Here is a 16,370-nt window from a genome sequence, read left to right as displayed (position 1 = left end):
CGCCAGCCTGCAGCCAGGTGATACGTGATGCCTGCCTCTTCCGAGCTCGCTCCACTGCAGCCAGGCCTAAAATCCGCAGCTTAAGAGCCTTCCTTAGATGAAACTCATCATCGGAGAGGCTCCTACGCTCATGTGCTATGTCTAGTCTTAGAACTATCTCAGTGGCGAGGTGTAGCTGCAGTCGCGCGTCACTAAACAGCGATTTGCTCCAGATCTTTAGGTCTTTGGCCACCCGACCCAGCTTTGTGTTTAGCCTAGCAAAGGCGCAGTGGCCCATAGTTGGTCGATTCCATGCCGTATCTACAGTTTCGTAGAAGTGTGGGTGTCGTGGCCAGAAGGATTCGAATCTGAACCTTGCCTGCCGACGAGGGGCTGCCGCAGCAACGAGAAGCAGAGGGCAGTGGTCGGAGCACGAGGTGGATGCAGCGTGCAGCAGATGCGTCGGGAAGAGGTTTTCCCAAGCAATTGTGCAGAAGAACTTATCGATGCTAACTAGGGTCAGGTTCCGTCGTTCATTGCTCCAAGTGAAGCGGCGGTTTTTGCATTTGATTTCGCGTAGGCCCGCCGCATCGATAGCTGCTCTAAACTTGCCCATGATCCTACGGTTAATGTTACTGTTGCTCTTGTCCCTAGCCTCATATATGATGTTAAAGTCGCCGTTGATTAGCCAAGCCTCTCCAGGCTGAGGGGCCGCCCTGGCGATCTCAGCAAGGAACTCATCCTTACACACCTCGTCGACTGGTCCATAGACCGTGGTGAGCCAGAAAGATCTTTGGGATCCAAAAAGACTAACTCTAGCCGTGATGGAGAATTGGCCTATGGCGTGAGTTTGGACGGAGACGTTGCCAGAGTTCCAGAAGATGGCAATTCCTTCTCGCGTTCCTAGGGCTGGCAGCACGGCGCAGTCATCTAACCTGCCCCCTCCGATTTCCCTGCTATCACCGGCGACCATATTTCAATCTTTGTCTCCTGAAGGCATAGAATGTCTAGCCTATGCGCGCTCGCGGTGTCACACACTACAGATCGACGAGCCGGGGTGTTCAGTCCTCTTACATTCCAACACATTATAGGGCAGGTGGTGTTATCCATTTGTAAACCAAAGGAGGCTCTTGTGATGAACTAAGAGTCTATCACGCAAGGTAGTCTGCCAACGACGGAGGAACTTTGAAGGGAAACACAGATACACCATCCATCTATCCGGGGGTTGCCGGCGGCCACCAATATGCCCAAAACCCCGCTGGCAAGCACTACACCTCCTATCCCTGCTACTGGTACAGAATTGCGGAATCATAACTAAAACTAGCTCAACCCAGTACATGGCTGGCCGTCGTCGACGGACAGAACTACATAGAACTACTGGCATGGTGCAGCAGATGGCCCCGGGGCCTCACTATCCTGATCATGTGCTCCCGCAATGAGCTTGAGAGCGCGGGCGTCGAGGCGGGTGAGATTTGCAAAGGCAGCGATGTCGGCGTCCGAGAGCGGCTCGTCGAAACGGCGGATGAGAGCTTCGGCCGCCTGGGCCGTCATCTTTTCCTTTGGACCAAGGATTCCCAGCCCTTGCACGATGCGGAGCGTGGCCCTCTGTGAGACCGGAACCGTTGATGGGTTCTTGGCCTGTCTAGCACTCTGTCTGGTCGGCTTCGGGGATTTTTCATTTGTAGAATTTGAAGGATCAAAATATATATGTTAATGCTACACATTTTCAATGTTCAGTGCTACAATTTGTCCAGTTTGTGCTTTTCTGTAGTTGTTGTTTCTGTGTCATTTCGCTGTTGTTTTTGTACCGTGTCGTTGCTACAAATTTGTTCAAGTGCCATGTGGATGTTTTTCTATGCTTGTGCTTTTCTGTAGCTGTTGTGGCTGGTTTTCACTTGGGCCAATGTAAAGCATTGGATCTGCTTTAGAGGGCAGATGAGAGGGGGCTGCAGAGGCAAGTCCCTGGATCGCAGTCCCGTGCCGCCAGTCTGTCGCGATCGACGCGCCCCGTCCCAATGCGCCTGTCGGCCAGCGGTCGCGATCGTCCTCATCACACCATGTCACTTTGCGCTGGCCAGCCATCCTGATCGTCCTACATGCATGAAATTGGTGGATTTTTGGATTATGCTTTTCAATCATCAATGATGAACAGACATTTAGCACGTTTAAAAGCAGGCTGTTTGTATCTCATAACTGCACTTGCAATGGGACCTAGAAGTAGTGGTAGAGGTACAATATTTTTTCGTAATTGTGTAAGTCTAACACAAAGCGTATTTATAGTTGAACCATGTCCACGTCCAACTCTTCAGAGTGTCTATTCATTTCTTTGTCTACTCTATGGATGTTTATTGGCTGTTATGAATAGTTGGAATGACAGTTTCCAACATGCCTGAGCAGGGATTTGCTAGCACTTCAAAGGAAAACTTGCCTCAATTCATAATTGTCTGTTGTTTTGTGACCGAAGCTTTGTACTCAACAGAGAAGCACATGCAAGCATTTGGCATATCTTCTACTTAATTTTCAGATTACATGTTGCACTTCATCAAACTTTTCTGGGTGCTCTTCCCTAACCAACCACATCCCTTCCACTTGAGAGCAGTGTGCATCTAAAGCAAAGGGCACCGGAGGAAATGAGAGCGTTTTTTTACTTCTACAATCAATGATCTGGATGACAACCCATAGCAATGCACGGCCATCGGTTCCTCGACTAATTTTGTAGGTTTCTTGTGTTTATCACAAGTTCTTTTTGGGAGTCATAATTTTCCTTTTCCCTTGCCTATTCCAGGAAGAGTGCTTACTGATATTCAGTACAATAGTTGAAATAGAGGGCGTCGGGTATTGGGTTAGGTGCTTGTGGTATATTTTTCCCCGTTGCAACCGTAGGTTGAGAATTTTTGCAGGTAATATCAATATAGGTTTGTTTGCTTGCTATTGTTGCAATTGTTATTTTAGGTTGGTTTGTTTGCTGCTGCTGTTACTTCAGATTTATTGATATTGCTATTTTTTGTTTGCTACTGCTGTTACTTCAGATTTACTTCAGATCTACTTCTAAATTTCAGAATGAACACGCAGGTCAATTTACTCAAAATCTCAAGTCGCAATATACTCAAATCATCCATCTTTTTTGTTTTTCATCCCTCTCGACTCGGGTAACTATGGTTCATAAAAAGCGGTGTATTCTCCCGTTGCAAGGCACGGGCATTTGTGCTAGGTTTTTAAAAAGTTCATCGATTTAAAAAAAAGTTCATTGATTTTCAAAGAAGTCCAACAAATTTGAAAAAAGGTTCATAAAAATGAAAAATAGTATTGAATCTTAAAAAAATCATCTATTTTCAAGAAAAGTTCATCGATTTTCAAGAAAAATCCATCAAATTTGCAAAAATGTTCATCAACTTTTGAAAAAGTTCATCGAATTTGAAAAAGAGTTCATGAAATTTGGAAAAAATGCTCATCAATTTTGAGAAATAGCAAAATTTAAAATTTAAAATTTGAAATGAAAATAATAAAAGAAAAGGGAAAAATAAGAAAAGAAAAAAAGAAGAAGAAGAAGAAGAGACCGAAGGAAAAGGTTGTACTTACTGACGTAGTTGTGTGTGGTGAGTGGCTACCGTAGCTAGCTCATCTCGAGGTGGTCGTGGGTTTGAAACATACTACCTGCAACTTTTTTGCAGCAGTTTAAACAAAAGAAAGCAATGGGATCTGGGCCAGCCCACTGCGGCGCGGGGGGTGTGCACCCGTTTGCATGCAATGAAGGAACTGGCGCTTAAGGCGCCGTTTAGGGATCTGGGCCAGCCCACTGCGGCGCGGGGGCTGTGCGCCCGTTTGCATGCAACGAAGGAACTGACGCTTAAGGCGCCGTTTAGGGATCTGGGCCAGCCCACTGCGGCGCGGGGGGGTGTGCGCCCAACGAAGGAACTGGCGCTTAAGGCGCCAAATAGGTTTTGACGAAGAGGAGGCCTCCGTGTAATTCCCTTCGAAAAAATGTTTCTTGGGCCAGTTTAATAACATGCTAACCACAACAAAGCCCGGTAGCCCAACTCACCACAACCACGCGTCCCTCGACCAGGTTCCTCAACCCCGCCGCCGCCGCCGCCCCTAAGCTCTCCTCGCACGTCCGGGTCCGGCAACGACGCTCAAGGCTCCCTAACCCCCGCTTTGTCCACCCCGAATCCCTCCTGCTGCCTGCCCTGTCGCCGCTTCCCGTACTGCCGGCCGTCCTCGCCGAGAGCCGCTAACTTTGGCGCCACCACGAGCCGGGTAAGAAGATGGTGAAGGGGATGCCCAAATCAAGACCTATCAAAGCGGCGGCCGAGGTGGTCTTCGACCCGTCCGTCTCTGGCCCCCGGAAGCCGCGCCGCGCCGAGGCGCCCTCGTCGAGCAGCGAGTATCACCACTTCATGGTTTGTCCCTATGTTTTTTTCTCTTGGAGCACGTCTGTTCCGAGCCATCATCAGTTCCTAATTTTGTGCTGACCTTTTCTCCTCTAGGGGTCGAATCTTTCAAATATGTACCACAAGCCAGCTCCGGCGAAATCTACCGACATGTCTGATGATGAGCCTGACATCGATATTGAGAAGTTATTGAAAGATGTTGAGCTTTTCGGTAATTGTCTCATATACTGCATCCTCGGGCGTTGTGAACTGTTTTGTTCTGATTATTTCAGTGTGGTTTAAATTTCAGCATGTGCCATAGCTGCTAGTATACTGCCATGTCAAAGAACATCATGTGCTTTGGTCTAGCTATTTGATGACTACCGTAGTGGATACATTGTAATTCAAGAGCTCGTATTTGTGAATCAAAATCTGAAACATTTGGGCAAGACATAACATTGAATAATAATAACTCATAAACGAAACTATGGTAACAGTAATATTACTCTTTCCCCAAAAAGAATTTAAGTTCTTTCTGGAGCATCTCCAGTAACATAGACGCAGTTGAAAAGCATTATGTCTTCAAACCCAAACTATAATATGGAACTAAATGCACATTATATTCTACAACCTATAGGCACATCCAGCGAAAAGAACTACATTCTCAAACGAAAGCACATATCAATGTTTCCTCAACAGAACTGCAGAAGATCCTGTCTTAGCCAATTAGTGAGCTACTCTCTCTGTCCCACAATATAAGAACGTTTTACAAGCTAATACAGCTTGCAAAATGTTCTTATATTATGGGGCGGAGGGAGTATTAAAAAGGATTAACATTTTGCATAGGCATACAAGATACAACTGAATAAATTTCTAATTGTTTCAGATTTTGCTTATTCTTAAACAGACTAATATGTTAGTGTTTCTTCAACTAAACAGACTAATAGTGAGCTCATCTCTCCTTGTACGCTTACCATTTGATCTCGAGTTTTATTCAGGCTCAAACATTCACTTGGTGCTATATTCACAGGTGCCACTACCTGGAAGGACAAGAACAAAATACAGAACCGCAAAGTAGTTGAACTGGGTGGAAAGGTAATCTTTGTTTCCTTGTATATCCCGACATGAAACTTTGCAGTATCTCAAAAGTTTTCATTTGTCTGCAATAGGCCATTAAGAAGCAGCGTACACCGTTATCTGTGGCAATCCCAGCTATGAAGAATCAGCAGAAAAGGGAACAAAAGAAGATTGAAGAGGTATGTTTCTCAATTATACTCTGATTCTGGTTTTCTCTGGAATAGTGAGTGACGCAGGATAACTCTATACAGGAAAGACTGCTTGGGATTTTTAGGAAACAAAACAAGAACAAGAAATTTGAGAAGCTTAGACCAGAGGACCGAGTACTCAGAGCAACTGAAGGGCGCTTCAAGAACGGTATACTCGATGTGAAGCACCTCATGGGAGGACCAAAACCATCCTCGTCGTCATCGTTCGGAGATGCGCCGGAGCGGGAGATGAGAAAGGGTAAGAAAGGGAAAGGAAAGGGAAAGGGGAAAGGAAAGGGGAAGGGAGGCCGAAGGAACAGACGTTGATGGAGCACCTGCCTATTGTGCTTTGTACCAAGAGATACATGCAGGAAGAAGAGGCATCGAGCTGACACCTTGAACTGTTTTTGCATCGAGATATCTTCCGTTATATACCTCCTCCGTCTCAAAATAAGTGTCTTTGATTTAGTACAACATTTTGGGACTGAGGGAGTACCTGTATCTTAAGTAATCTTGCAGACGAAGTGACCATCCTATGTCATATTTTTACGAGCTTGTATTTTATTTTCTCCAGCTCCTTTACATTACGTCTGATGTTACCCGATGAGCATTTCAGCTTCCCAGAATTCCTTTATTTGGCTTCTGGGATGCTTGTGCACTTCCGATATTTACCTGATCAGTAAAAGACATTTCGGCCTTGCAGAATTTGTCAATTTGGCAGATTATTTCCTTTCTGGGTGCTGGTGCATTGCAATTTTATCAGTAAAACCTGACCCTGCGATGACAACTTCATACTCCCTCCGTTCCTAAATATAATACTCCCTCCGTCCGGATATACTTGTTCTAAAAATGGTTGAAAATGGATGTATCTATAACTAAAATAAATCTAGATACAACCATTTTTAGGACAATATTTTCTGGACGGAGGAAGTATAAGACTTCTTAGAGATTCCAACATAAACTACATAGTAAAATTAGTGAATGTACATTAAAATATGTCTATATATATCTGTATGTAGTTCATATTAAAATCTCTAAAAGAAACGGAGGGAGGAGATAACAGGTTTGCCGGGCAAACGGTAGTGCCTGAACTACTTGATGGCAGCAGCAGATCATTCCATGCTTGCAAGTGGGGTGGTACAAAGGAAAGGACAGTTACAGGTCGGATCGTGTAAGGATTCTAAACTTTAATTATCTGTTGCCTCTGTGAAAAGGCAGTTCTGAAGAAAGAACATTGAGCATGAACTTGACCATGCAGCCTCTGCTACGGTTTTTGAACCCATCACTCTAATCCTGATCGTGCTGCTCAAGCGCCTAGCAGAATCTCACAAATACGCGGTACTAACCCGAAACTTCTTGCAACGAGAAATTACAACATTTTGGGCATTCTACCCTTTATTATTACAACAGACGCTCAAACCTCCCTTCTGATAAGGTAGGCATGCAATGTAAACCGGCTTTCACGAGAGTGAAGTCACGTTCGATCAGAAGGAGGCTCCGCTGTTGGTTTGATCAGAAGGCTCGTGTGTTCTACATACGACTAAATCTAAGCTCATAGCTCTGCATGTTTTCTGTGCATGATGTGCTTGACAACTTCATACGAAGAGACGACAATGCCCACTGAAGGTCCTGCTCGTGCCATGCGAGGGCCTGCGCCCCTGAATAGGCCGTTGATACCTTCATTCCTGCAACAAGTGACGCATTACTGAGTGTTATATGCATTGCATTGTGCAGAAAACTTGCTATATGCAAGAGACTAAATAATGTAGTATGCTGACGGCAAGATTATTTTTACCGTAAATCGTTTTGAAATAAACACACCATTAAGCATGCCTGAAACACCTGGCAAACCGTAGCTAAATGATTATGACTATGGCTGCATTTGGTATTGTAGTGGATTCTCATAATCCCCATTTACCCCACCCGCCTTTCTGTATTTTAGTGTTTGTTTTACTCACTTTTGCGTGCTTTATGGCTAGTTTTCCACAGCAGATTATGAAATAAGCACAATTCAACACAGTTCAGCAACCTCAAACAGAGCCTATCTCTTTCTCATTTAGAAGGATTCGGCAAATGGAAATGTGAACATAATGATGCTTACTAGCTCATCAGCATATGTGTTCCTGAATGAAGAGTTATATAGTCCATGTTCTATTGAAGAGAACAGTTTCACTATCGCTGAGGACATGTTTTTTCTATGCTAGTACAGCTTAGGGAGCCTAATTCTTGTTCTAACTTTTGGCTCCACTCTCTTTGCATTTCTAACCCTGATGACTATGGAGTTTTGATGGCACTTCTTATTGAAAACCTAAGGTGGGTATTGCAACGGGGTTTGCTGAAGGGAAATGTAAGATACCTCCAAACCTCAAGAAGTATGCGCCTCGTGTTCATGCTCAATACCCTAGCAGGATCCTTCTGAAATGAGAGTGGTAAATTTAGTAAGCGCAGAATATTGAGCAAAAGAAAAGAAGTATTTTATTCATCGATAGCAGTTAATTCCAAGCTCTTTGCATACCAGGAATGACGGAAGGCAAATAAATCTAACTAACAAAATACAGTAGAGAGCAGTCTTAAGGAAACAAGTGATAAGCTAACAGTCCAAAGCTCTGCTTGCCTCTATTTGTCTGCGTGTCTTGGCAACATCAAGAGGACATGTTGCGCCAGAAGAGATAACTCCAGCAATGAAGCCTGCGGAGAAGTTTGCCCCCATGATAACTGCGGCATTGCTTTGCTCACCAGCTAATAATCCCAATAAGTGTCTTCTAGTCTGTACAGAAAGCATTTACAGGTGGAAAAAGTAGTTAGCTCTACAGGTTTGGCTGAATTCAAATTGTCTAAATCATAATATAATATACTAAAGCTCAGTACAGTAGCTCACTGGTTCAAGAACCATCCAACATATAGCTGAAAAGGGGACATCACGTGCAAGTTGTGCTCCCATACCAGTCCACAGAAGATGGTATCCCCGAGTTGTTTGCACTGTCAATAGTATATAGCTTAATCAAAACAAATGAGAACATAAAGCTTCAATTATTAGTTTGTTTGTATAAATTTTTGAGAATAATGTAGCCGGTATGGCCAATTGTTGTGCTTTAGTCATGCAATGATTTGACTGATTCATTAGTTATCAGGCCAACAGACAGTATAGTAGACTAATGCATACAATTCTCAGGGTGGCTGATGCTTTGCCTCGATGAAAGCACGCCTAGCATAGTCTTCCACATTCCAGGGGGTTTTGCTCCACCACTTGATTGCTTGAACGCCTATATATGTAATAAGAAAATACATAATTATGTCTGAATAATATCATAGGGAATAAAGCTGCATCAAGAATAAGTTTCAGTTTCTGTTTCAACTGTTTCAACCATGCAGGTACTGGCAATTTCTCTTGAATCACAAGCTAGTAAATATTTTTATTTTTACTTCTCTAAAAGCATCACTTATCTTAAGGCTTTGACAATGTCTCACAAAATATTACTGTACACAATCTTCTGACATCTGACAAGATTTGAAGAGCGAAATTACATATCAGGCCCCCCTTTCATCCCCTAGTACATGTGTTCTCTTTTCTAATAGTGGTAACTGTAAAAAAGCGAGGATTCAGTATGCTGACCTGCATACGTGTTCTTGCCAACTCAATTGGGGAACAAGTTATACATGCCAATGATCGTGCAATAGATCCAGCAATTAGAGGGGCATATGGCCTAAGTTTGGGATAACTGTGATCTGAATATTCCTCAATCCAATTGCGCAACAGGTCGTAAGAAGGCAGATATATCCCAACCTGGAAAACACAGCATAAATTTCTAGTGAGATAAAAATGTCAGGTCGTAAGAGGGCACAGAAGATACATTATATCCTACTAGTAAGTTACACGTGCCCTGCACGTGAGAGTGAAATGCGACCAAATATCCACATATGACATTATAATAGGCAAATATATACATTTGGAGTCCCACAAATAAAATTTAAGATGTAGGTTTAAGTCTCATCTCCCATCCCACTCGAAATAAAATCATACCTACATAATATTTAATCACTGTGTGGTATATACTACACAAAACTCATGTGAAATATAAAAGAGCAGTTGAGTACTCCATTTGTCAAGAAATTGGACTTTAGGAAGATGTTGCATTAGCTTTGAACCCCCCCCCCCCCCCCCCCCCCCAAAATAAAGTACAAATAAATGTAAATTCTTTTGGAAGAAAAAACTTGGGAGGACTGAAATATAGAAGTCTAGAACAAATGAGAAGTGTATCTATTACGTGCATGTTGTACAACATAAATGATAGAATAAACATGAGTGACAATTCTTTTAAGATGGAAGAGTCTAGAACAGAGGAGAATTGTCTGTTTTCAGGTTTGGGCATAAGCACACATGTGGAATCTTCTAGATTAGTACACATGGCATACTCCGATGTGGTCTTGAGAATATCCAACGGTCAATACTACTCGGATTTGCCACCTCTCAACCGTTGGATTGGCTTCATCCAACAGCCGATATTCAAAGTTATTCGTACACTATATAGTGGTATATATAGTGGTATAGAGGTATAGATATTGTTATGATCGGTTTAGCTTATAACCAGAGGAGGCCCACCGGGCAGTAGTTAGGGGCTTGGCCCACAAGTTATCTTAGTTTAATTATTATGCAAGTTATCTAGGCTATAAGTATAGGCTGTAAGACTCTTTTCGGAATGAAGCAATAAAGATATTTTCTATCCCTATTGCCCGGCTCCCAGAGGAGCCGGAACCCAAGCCGCCGCCAGCCCTAACCGCCGCCGCCCTCCTCTTCCCTCGCGACGGCGCCGACGTGCTGGAGCGCGCGCCCTCGCCCCCAACCTCCGCTGTTCTGCCCATATAACCTAAGGAGTAGAGCCGGTAGGAACCCTAGTCCTACCAGATATAGATATAGATATAGATATATAGATATAGGTGGTAGAACCAGGGATCCTACCGGACCTGTTCCGTAGGTTGCAGGGGAAGGATGGAGTAGGGCGAGGCGATGAGCGGGCGCGCCGGCGGCTGGGCACCGTCGCGTAGGAGGAGGATGGCGGCGGCGGCTAGGGTTAGAGGCGGCTAGGGTTCCGGCTCCTCTGGGAGCCGGGCAATAGAGATAATATTCTTCTTATTGCTTAATTCCAAAAAGAGTCTTACAGCCTATATTTATAACCTAGATAACTTGCATAAGAATTAACCTAAGATAACTTGCATAAGAATTAACCTAAGATAACTTGTGGGCTAAGATTGCCCGGTGGGCCTCGCTAAACCGGCCATAACACTTCTCCCCGCCTGCACAAACAGCTCGTCCTCGAGCTGTAAGGTGGGGAAGCGCTTGCTGACCTCCTCGAGGTGATCAACCAGCGTCAAACGCCTTCTCAACAGCTGGGGCGGCCAGGTCGGCGGCGACGACATCCTCCGGAATGTAGTCTGCAACCTACAGGTAGAAGAGTCGCGGGCAGGCGTGGCCGGGCATGTAGGGCTCGTCGCAATTGAAGCACAACCCTTGGCGGCGACACTCGAGTAGCTCGGCTGAGGTGAGCCGGCGGAACGGGCGTGCCGCTGTCATGGCGAGGGGTGCCGCAGAAGCCTGCGTAGGCCGACCCTGCGCGGAATCCGGCAAGGGTAGCGACCCAACAGCCCGGGACGGTGATTCCTGCTGGATGGCCACCGCGCGGCGCTCGAACGCGCGGGCATAGTACATGGCCGTCTGGAGATCCTGGGGTCCCCGAAGCTCCACGTCCACGCGGATGTGATCCGGAAGTCCCCCGACAAAGAGGTCGGCCCGCTGCTGCGCCGTCACGCCCGACGCGTGGCATGCCAGGGCCTGGAAACGGTCGGCGAAGTCCTGAACCGTGGAGGTGAAGGAAAGGCGGCCTAGCTCCGCCAGGCGGCTCCCGCGGATCGGGGGCCCAAAACAAAGGAGGCAGAGCTCGCGGAAGCGCTCCCAAGGGGGCATGCTGCCCTCGTCCTGCTTGAGGGCATAGTACCAGGTCTGGGCTGCACCGCGGAGGTGGTAGGATGCCAGCCAAGTGCGCTCCGACGCGAGCGTGCGCTGTCCACGAAAAAACTGCTCACACTGGTTGAGCCAGTTAAGCGGGTCCTCCGTGCCGTCATAAGTGGCGAAGTCGATCTTGGCGAACCGTGGCGGCGTCTGGGTCGGCGTGCCATGGCCAACCGGCTCGGCGGTGCGGAGCAGTGATGACGACGGCGCCTGGTCAACGGTGGGGAGGCCGTCGTAGGCCCCCGCGGAGCCGGACGAGGCCCCAAACTGCAGCGTGGGTACCGGTGGGTCCCCGGCCTCCGTGTAAACTGGCGGTGGCGACGTCCTGGTTAGCCAGGCCGGGATCGGGGACGGCGGAAACCGGACCTGCTGGATCGGGAGGCCTCCCGGTGTGGACTGGCCCAGTCCGGAGCTGGGCGGCGGCGGTGGGAGCTGGACCGGCGCGGGCGGCGTGGTTGGCGCGGATGGGGCCGGCGCGGGCCACTGCGGCCACTGCGGCGCTGGGGCGGGCGCGGGTGGCGCCGCGAGAACCGGCACGGGCCACTGCGGCCAGGACGGCGCTGGGGCGGGCGGCGGCTGGAGCGACGGAGGGCCCCCGGCGATCGCCGCGGGTACCGAGTACCAGGGCAGGTGCAGCAGCGGCGGAGGCGGCCCGCTGGGGTGCCCCGCCTGGAACGGCAGCAGCGGTGGCCCGCCAATTGCAGGCGCGCCCTGGGACGGCCACGGCAGCGCGGGGTGGCCGTAGGCGGCGGTAGTCGCCGCCGGCGGAGGTGTGTGCGGTCCGGCCAGGTACAGATGGATGCCCTGGACGGCCGTCACGAGATCCCGCAAGATGCTGGTGACTTCATCCGGAGTGAAAACGGCGGTTGTCGGCGCAGCGGAGGTGACCGGGGCCGGCGGCGTGGGGGAACCGGCGGTGGTGACGGTGACCGGAGCCGGCGGCGTTGGGGAACCGGCGGTGGTCATCGGTGTGGTGATGATGATTGGCAGCGGCGGCGTTGGCATTGATGAAGACATGATCGAGCCCGAGTCTCTTGGTAACCGGGACGTCGCCACCGCCAGTTTACACAGAGGTCGGGGACCCACCGGTACCCACGCTGCAGTCTGGGGCCTCGTCTGGCTCCGCGGGGGCCTGCGACGGCCTCCCCACCGTTGACCGGGCGCCGTCATCATCACTGCTCCGCACCGCCGAGCCGGTCGGCCATGGCGCGCCAACCCAAACGCCGCACGGTTCCCCAAGATCGACTTCGCCACTTATGACGACACGGAGGAGTGTGAGCAGTTTTTCCGTGGCCAGCGCACGCTCGCGTCGGAGCGCACTTGGCTGGCATCCTACCACCTCCGCGGTGTAGCCCAGACCTGGTACTACGCCCTCGAGCAGGACGAGGGCAGCATGCCCCCTTGGGAGCGCTTCCGCGAGCTCTGGCTCCTTCGTTTTGGGCCCCCGATCCGCGGGAGCCGCCTGGCGGAGCTAGGCCGCCTTCCCTTCACCTCCACGGTTCAGGACTTCGCCGATCGTTTCCAGGCCCTGGCATGCCACGCGTCGGGCGTGATGGCGCAGCAGCGGGCCGACCTCTTTGTTGGGGGACTTCCGGATCACATCCGCGTGGACGTGGAGCTTCGGGGACCCCAGGATCTCCAGACGGCCATGTACTATGCCCGTGCGTTCGAGCGCCGCGCGTTGGCCATCCAGCAGGAATCACCGTCCCGGGCTGCTGGGTCGCTACCCTCGCCGGATTCCGCGCAGGGTCGGCCTACGCAGGCTTCCGCGGCACCCCTCGCCGCGACAGCGGCACGCCCGTTCCGCCGGCTCACCTCAGCCGAGCTACTCAAGCGTCGCCGCTAAGGGTTGTGCTTCAATTGCGATGAGCCCTACACGCCCGGCCACGCCTGCCTGCGACTGTTCTACCTGGAGGTTGCAGACTACATTCCGGAGGATGCCGTCGCCGCCGACCTGGCCGCCCTAGCTGTCGAGAAGGTGTTTGACGCTGGTTGATCACCTCGAGGAGTTCAGCAAGCGCTTCCCCACCTTACAGCTCGAGGACGAGCTGTTTGTGCAGGCGGGGAGAAGTGTTATGACCGGCACATTAGGGGTTTAGCCCAGTGGGTTGTGGCCCAAGTTATCTTATCATTATTAGGGGCTTAACCCAATTATCTTATTGTTATTAGGATCGTTTGCTTAGGAGTCAAGTAAACCTCTCTTTATAAGGAGAGGAGATGTATCAATCTAATCAAGCAAGAAGCAATCATTATTTGCTCGGCTTCCCTTAGGGAGCCGGGAGACCTAAACCCTAGCCGCCTCCTGCCTCCGCCGCCGCTGCTCCCGTCGCAAGGACGGCGCCACGCCGCCGGCCGCCGCGCACCAGCCCTCGTCCTTCCCCTCCTTCCCCTACAACCTACGCCCTAGATCCGGTAGGGCCCTAGCTCCTACCAATAGGTCTATAGGAAGATTGTGTCAGACACACCAAACCTCAAACAAGCATTAATATATACACACCCATATTCTGTTCCTACTTGTATTTTTAAACACCTCAGATCATAGGACAAATTATTACTGCTACAGGTGTGCTCAAACTCTTTTTGAGAAAACAAGGGCATTCCGTCCAACTTGCTATTAAAGAGCAATCTATGTGCGAGATCCATATGTTTTTCATCGAAATGAATTAGACCATTGTTATTTTCCTATTTTTGTTCCCTTACGCTTTACCAAGAGAAATCGTGTCAGACTTCACAGGAGGACAGTAAAGTTGTCCTGATTATAAGACCCTTAGAAAATCCTTCGTCATGAATATATAAAACACAACATTTACAACAGACGAAATGATACTTGAAGATAAATAATGGGAAGAGAAATGTTATAAGAGGAAATCAAGTGTAAGGCAAGGAAAGCTCCAAGGAATATTAAGGTATGAAATAGGCCAATTAGTACAAACAGATTACTAGCCATGGTCAGCTGAAAGGACATACCGTTGGTACAGCTAACGCTAAGCTTGCAGCAGTGCCTCTCCATAGCCTAAAAATTCCTTCCTGCAGGGGCTCATAAATCGTTACTGAAGATGATCAACCCAAAACAGGAAAGCACAATGAAGAAAAATGCTCAAAAGTGCAAATACCTGTCTAGCGATCTTAGAGAACACATCCATTGTTCCTCTATACTGAAAGCATTCAGGACTGCAGGATGGGCCTAAACCACTTAATTTCAGTCCACCAGGGTTACACCATGGATAGCACCTAAAATCTGACCATATCTGAGCAATGTATTTCAGAGAAAAACAAATAAACACGCAAGCAATACCGTTGTGTAAGAAATTAGCAAAAAATAAATACCCCACACACTTTTTCAGAAGAAAAAGGACAAAACCCCAAATCACCCCGACAGAAGCATATCTGCTTGCCAGGATGTAACTATTATCAGAATTGGGTGCTGCAGATGGTTTATCTACTGCAAAGAAGTATGTACGCATAGATATTAATCTTTTTTTTCTAAAATAGAATGGGGCACATAACCCAAAAGGAAAAAAAATCAAGCACATGGTCTATAAATCTTACAATATACAGAAATGGTCTAACTGATGGCTTTGTTTCTCCTCTGTTTCTTAATTAATGTGAAGTTCTAATTCATTTCTGGTTGACCAGAGAATTTGTAGGACCATTCAATTGTGAAACCGCTGTGTGTGGGATAGAGGTGGCATGCTTACCGGATTGTAGACAACTCCAGCGGCCTGTGCCTGTAGTCTCGTCTGCAAGATAAAATAAGGGTTTGAATCAATACATTCGGTCCAACTCTATATGTACATTTTGTCACAAGTTCTGGCCAATTCGCTTGGCAGCAAAATAGTGATCACGCCGACAGACTCTACTTTCTAGGTGTACAATTTTTCAGAAGCAAAGAGCACGCGTTGCCCCCTGTTCACCTAGACTAGAAGCCTCGCAACGGCGCTGGAAAATGGCGGGACCCGCGCCCGCGGAGGACGATTCGCTTCGTTCTGGCGGAGAGAGGCTGGGGGTATGGCAATTGGCCACGCTTGTGAGTGGTGCGGTGCATACCTTGGCGACGTCGAGGGGGTTGACGAGGACGGCGGAGACGACGGCGGCGCCGGCCGCCGCGACGGCCCGCTCCGCGAACCCCATGGCGCGCTCGGGCGGCGGCGGCGGCGGCGGAGCGAGCTGCTGCTCCGGGGCTCGCTCCGCGGTGGCCATGGCGAGGAAGGAGAAGGGGAGGAGGCGGTGGTTAAGGGCCGACCACAAATCGCGGCGGCGTGGAGGAATCCTGGAGAGGAAGGGGGAGGTGGTGGTCTGGTGGACGCTCGTTCGCGTCGACACAGCTCGTTTTCGAAGCGTACAGCTCCCGAGAGAGATGAAGAAGCCACCACCGCTACCGCGCCGTGCACACGTGGCCCGCTCGCAGCTACGTGTGTGCTTACGCGTGAGCTGCCGACTTGCGTCGTTGTTGCGAGAAGGATGACGCTCAACTGCATGGACGTCGAGCCTTGTCAAACTTCCTCTGCTATATACAACTCCATGAGTAATACTATAATACAGTAGTATGATACTATGATTTGTCTTTTCGATTCTCATGTGGTGTAACCAAACATCATTTGGTGTAGTAACATCAACGTTCTTCCATACTCCTACCTGTGTGGATCACATAAGCCCAGGGACAACATGGCTTTGCTTCACGACCGGAGCTGAAAGAATATATACTTGCCAGAGAGACAAAGGTAAGACAAGGCAAGAAACATCAGCATCGGC

At 48.7% G+C, this 16,370-nt stretch overlaps 2 protein-coding genes across 3 annotated transcripts; one reads left to right on the top strand and one right to left on the bottom strand.

The window, feature by feature from the left end:
- Window positions 1–4,006: 4,006 nt before the first annotated feature.
- Window positions 4,007–6,319, top strand: LOC109776633 (uncharacterized). Its single transcript, XM_020335291.4, has 5 exons — window positions 4,007–4,379; window positions 4,467–4,581; window positions 5,380–5,444; window positions 5,519–5,605; window positions 5,678–6,319. The coding sequence occupies exons 1-5, from the start codon at window positions 4,245–4,247 to the stop codon at window positions 5,939–5,941; spliced, it is 666 nt and encodes a 221-aa protein (XP_020190880.1). The 5' UTR covers window positions 4,007–4,244; the 3' UTR covers window positions 5,942–6,319.
- A 460-nt stretch (window positions 6,320–6,779) lies between these two features.
- Window positions 6,780–16,111, bottom strand: LOC109776634 (mitochondrial carrier protein MTM1). 2 transcript variants are annotated; one of them, XM_040403645.2, is made up of 10 exons: window positions 15,666–16,111; window positions 15,317–15,358; window positions 14,732–14,849; window positions 14,586–14,645; window positions 9,228–9,398; window positions 8,778–8,877; window positions 8,493–8,593; window positions 8,229–8,381; window positions 7,971–8,029; window positions 6,780–7,299 (listed from the first exon to the last, which is right to left on the bottom strand). In XM_040403645.2, exons 1-10 carry the CDS (start codon window positions 16,094–16,096, stop codon window positions 7,167–7,169), a joined length of 1,368 nt encoding a protein of 455 aa, XP_040259579.1. In that variant the 5' UTR covers window positions 16,097–16,111; the 3' UTR covers window positions 6,780–7,166. The 2 variants fall into 2 exon arrangements, with proteins under 2 accessions (XP_040259579.1, XP_020190881.1); XM_020335292.4 differs by having other exon boundaries at window positions 14,732–14,866; window positions 15,666–15,962.
- Between the last annotated feature and the right edge of the window lie 259 nt (window positions 16,112–16,370).

This window comes from Aegilops tauschii, chromosome 3, assembly GCF_002575655.3.
Source record: "Aegilops tauschii subsp. strangulata cultivar AL8/78 chromosome 3, Aet v6.0, whole genome shotgun sequence".
Classification (NCBI taxonomy): domain Eukaryota; kingdom Viridiplantae; phylum Streptophyta; class Magnoliopsida; order Poales; family Poaceae; genus Aegilops; species Aegilops tauschii.
This window is presented reverse-complemented; position numbering and strand designations above follow the sequence as displayed.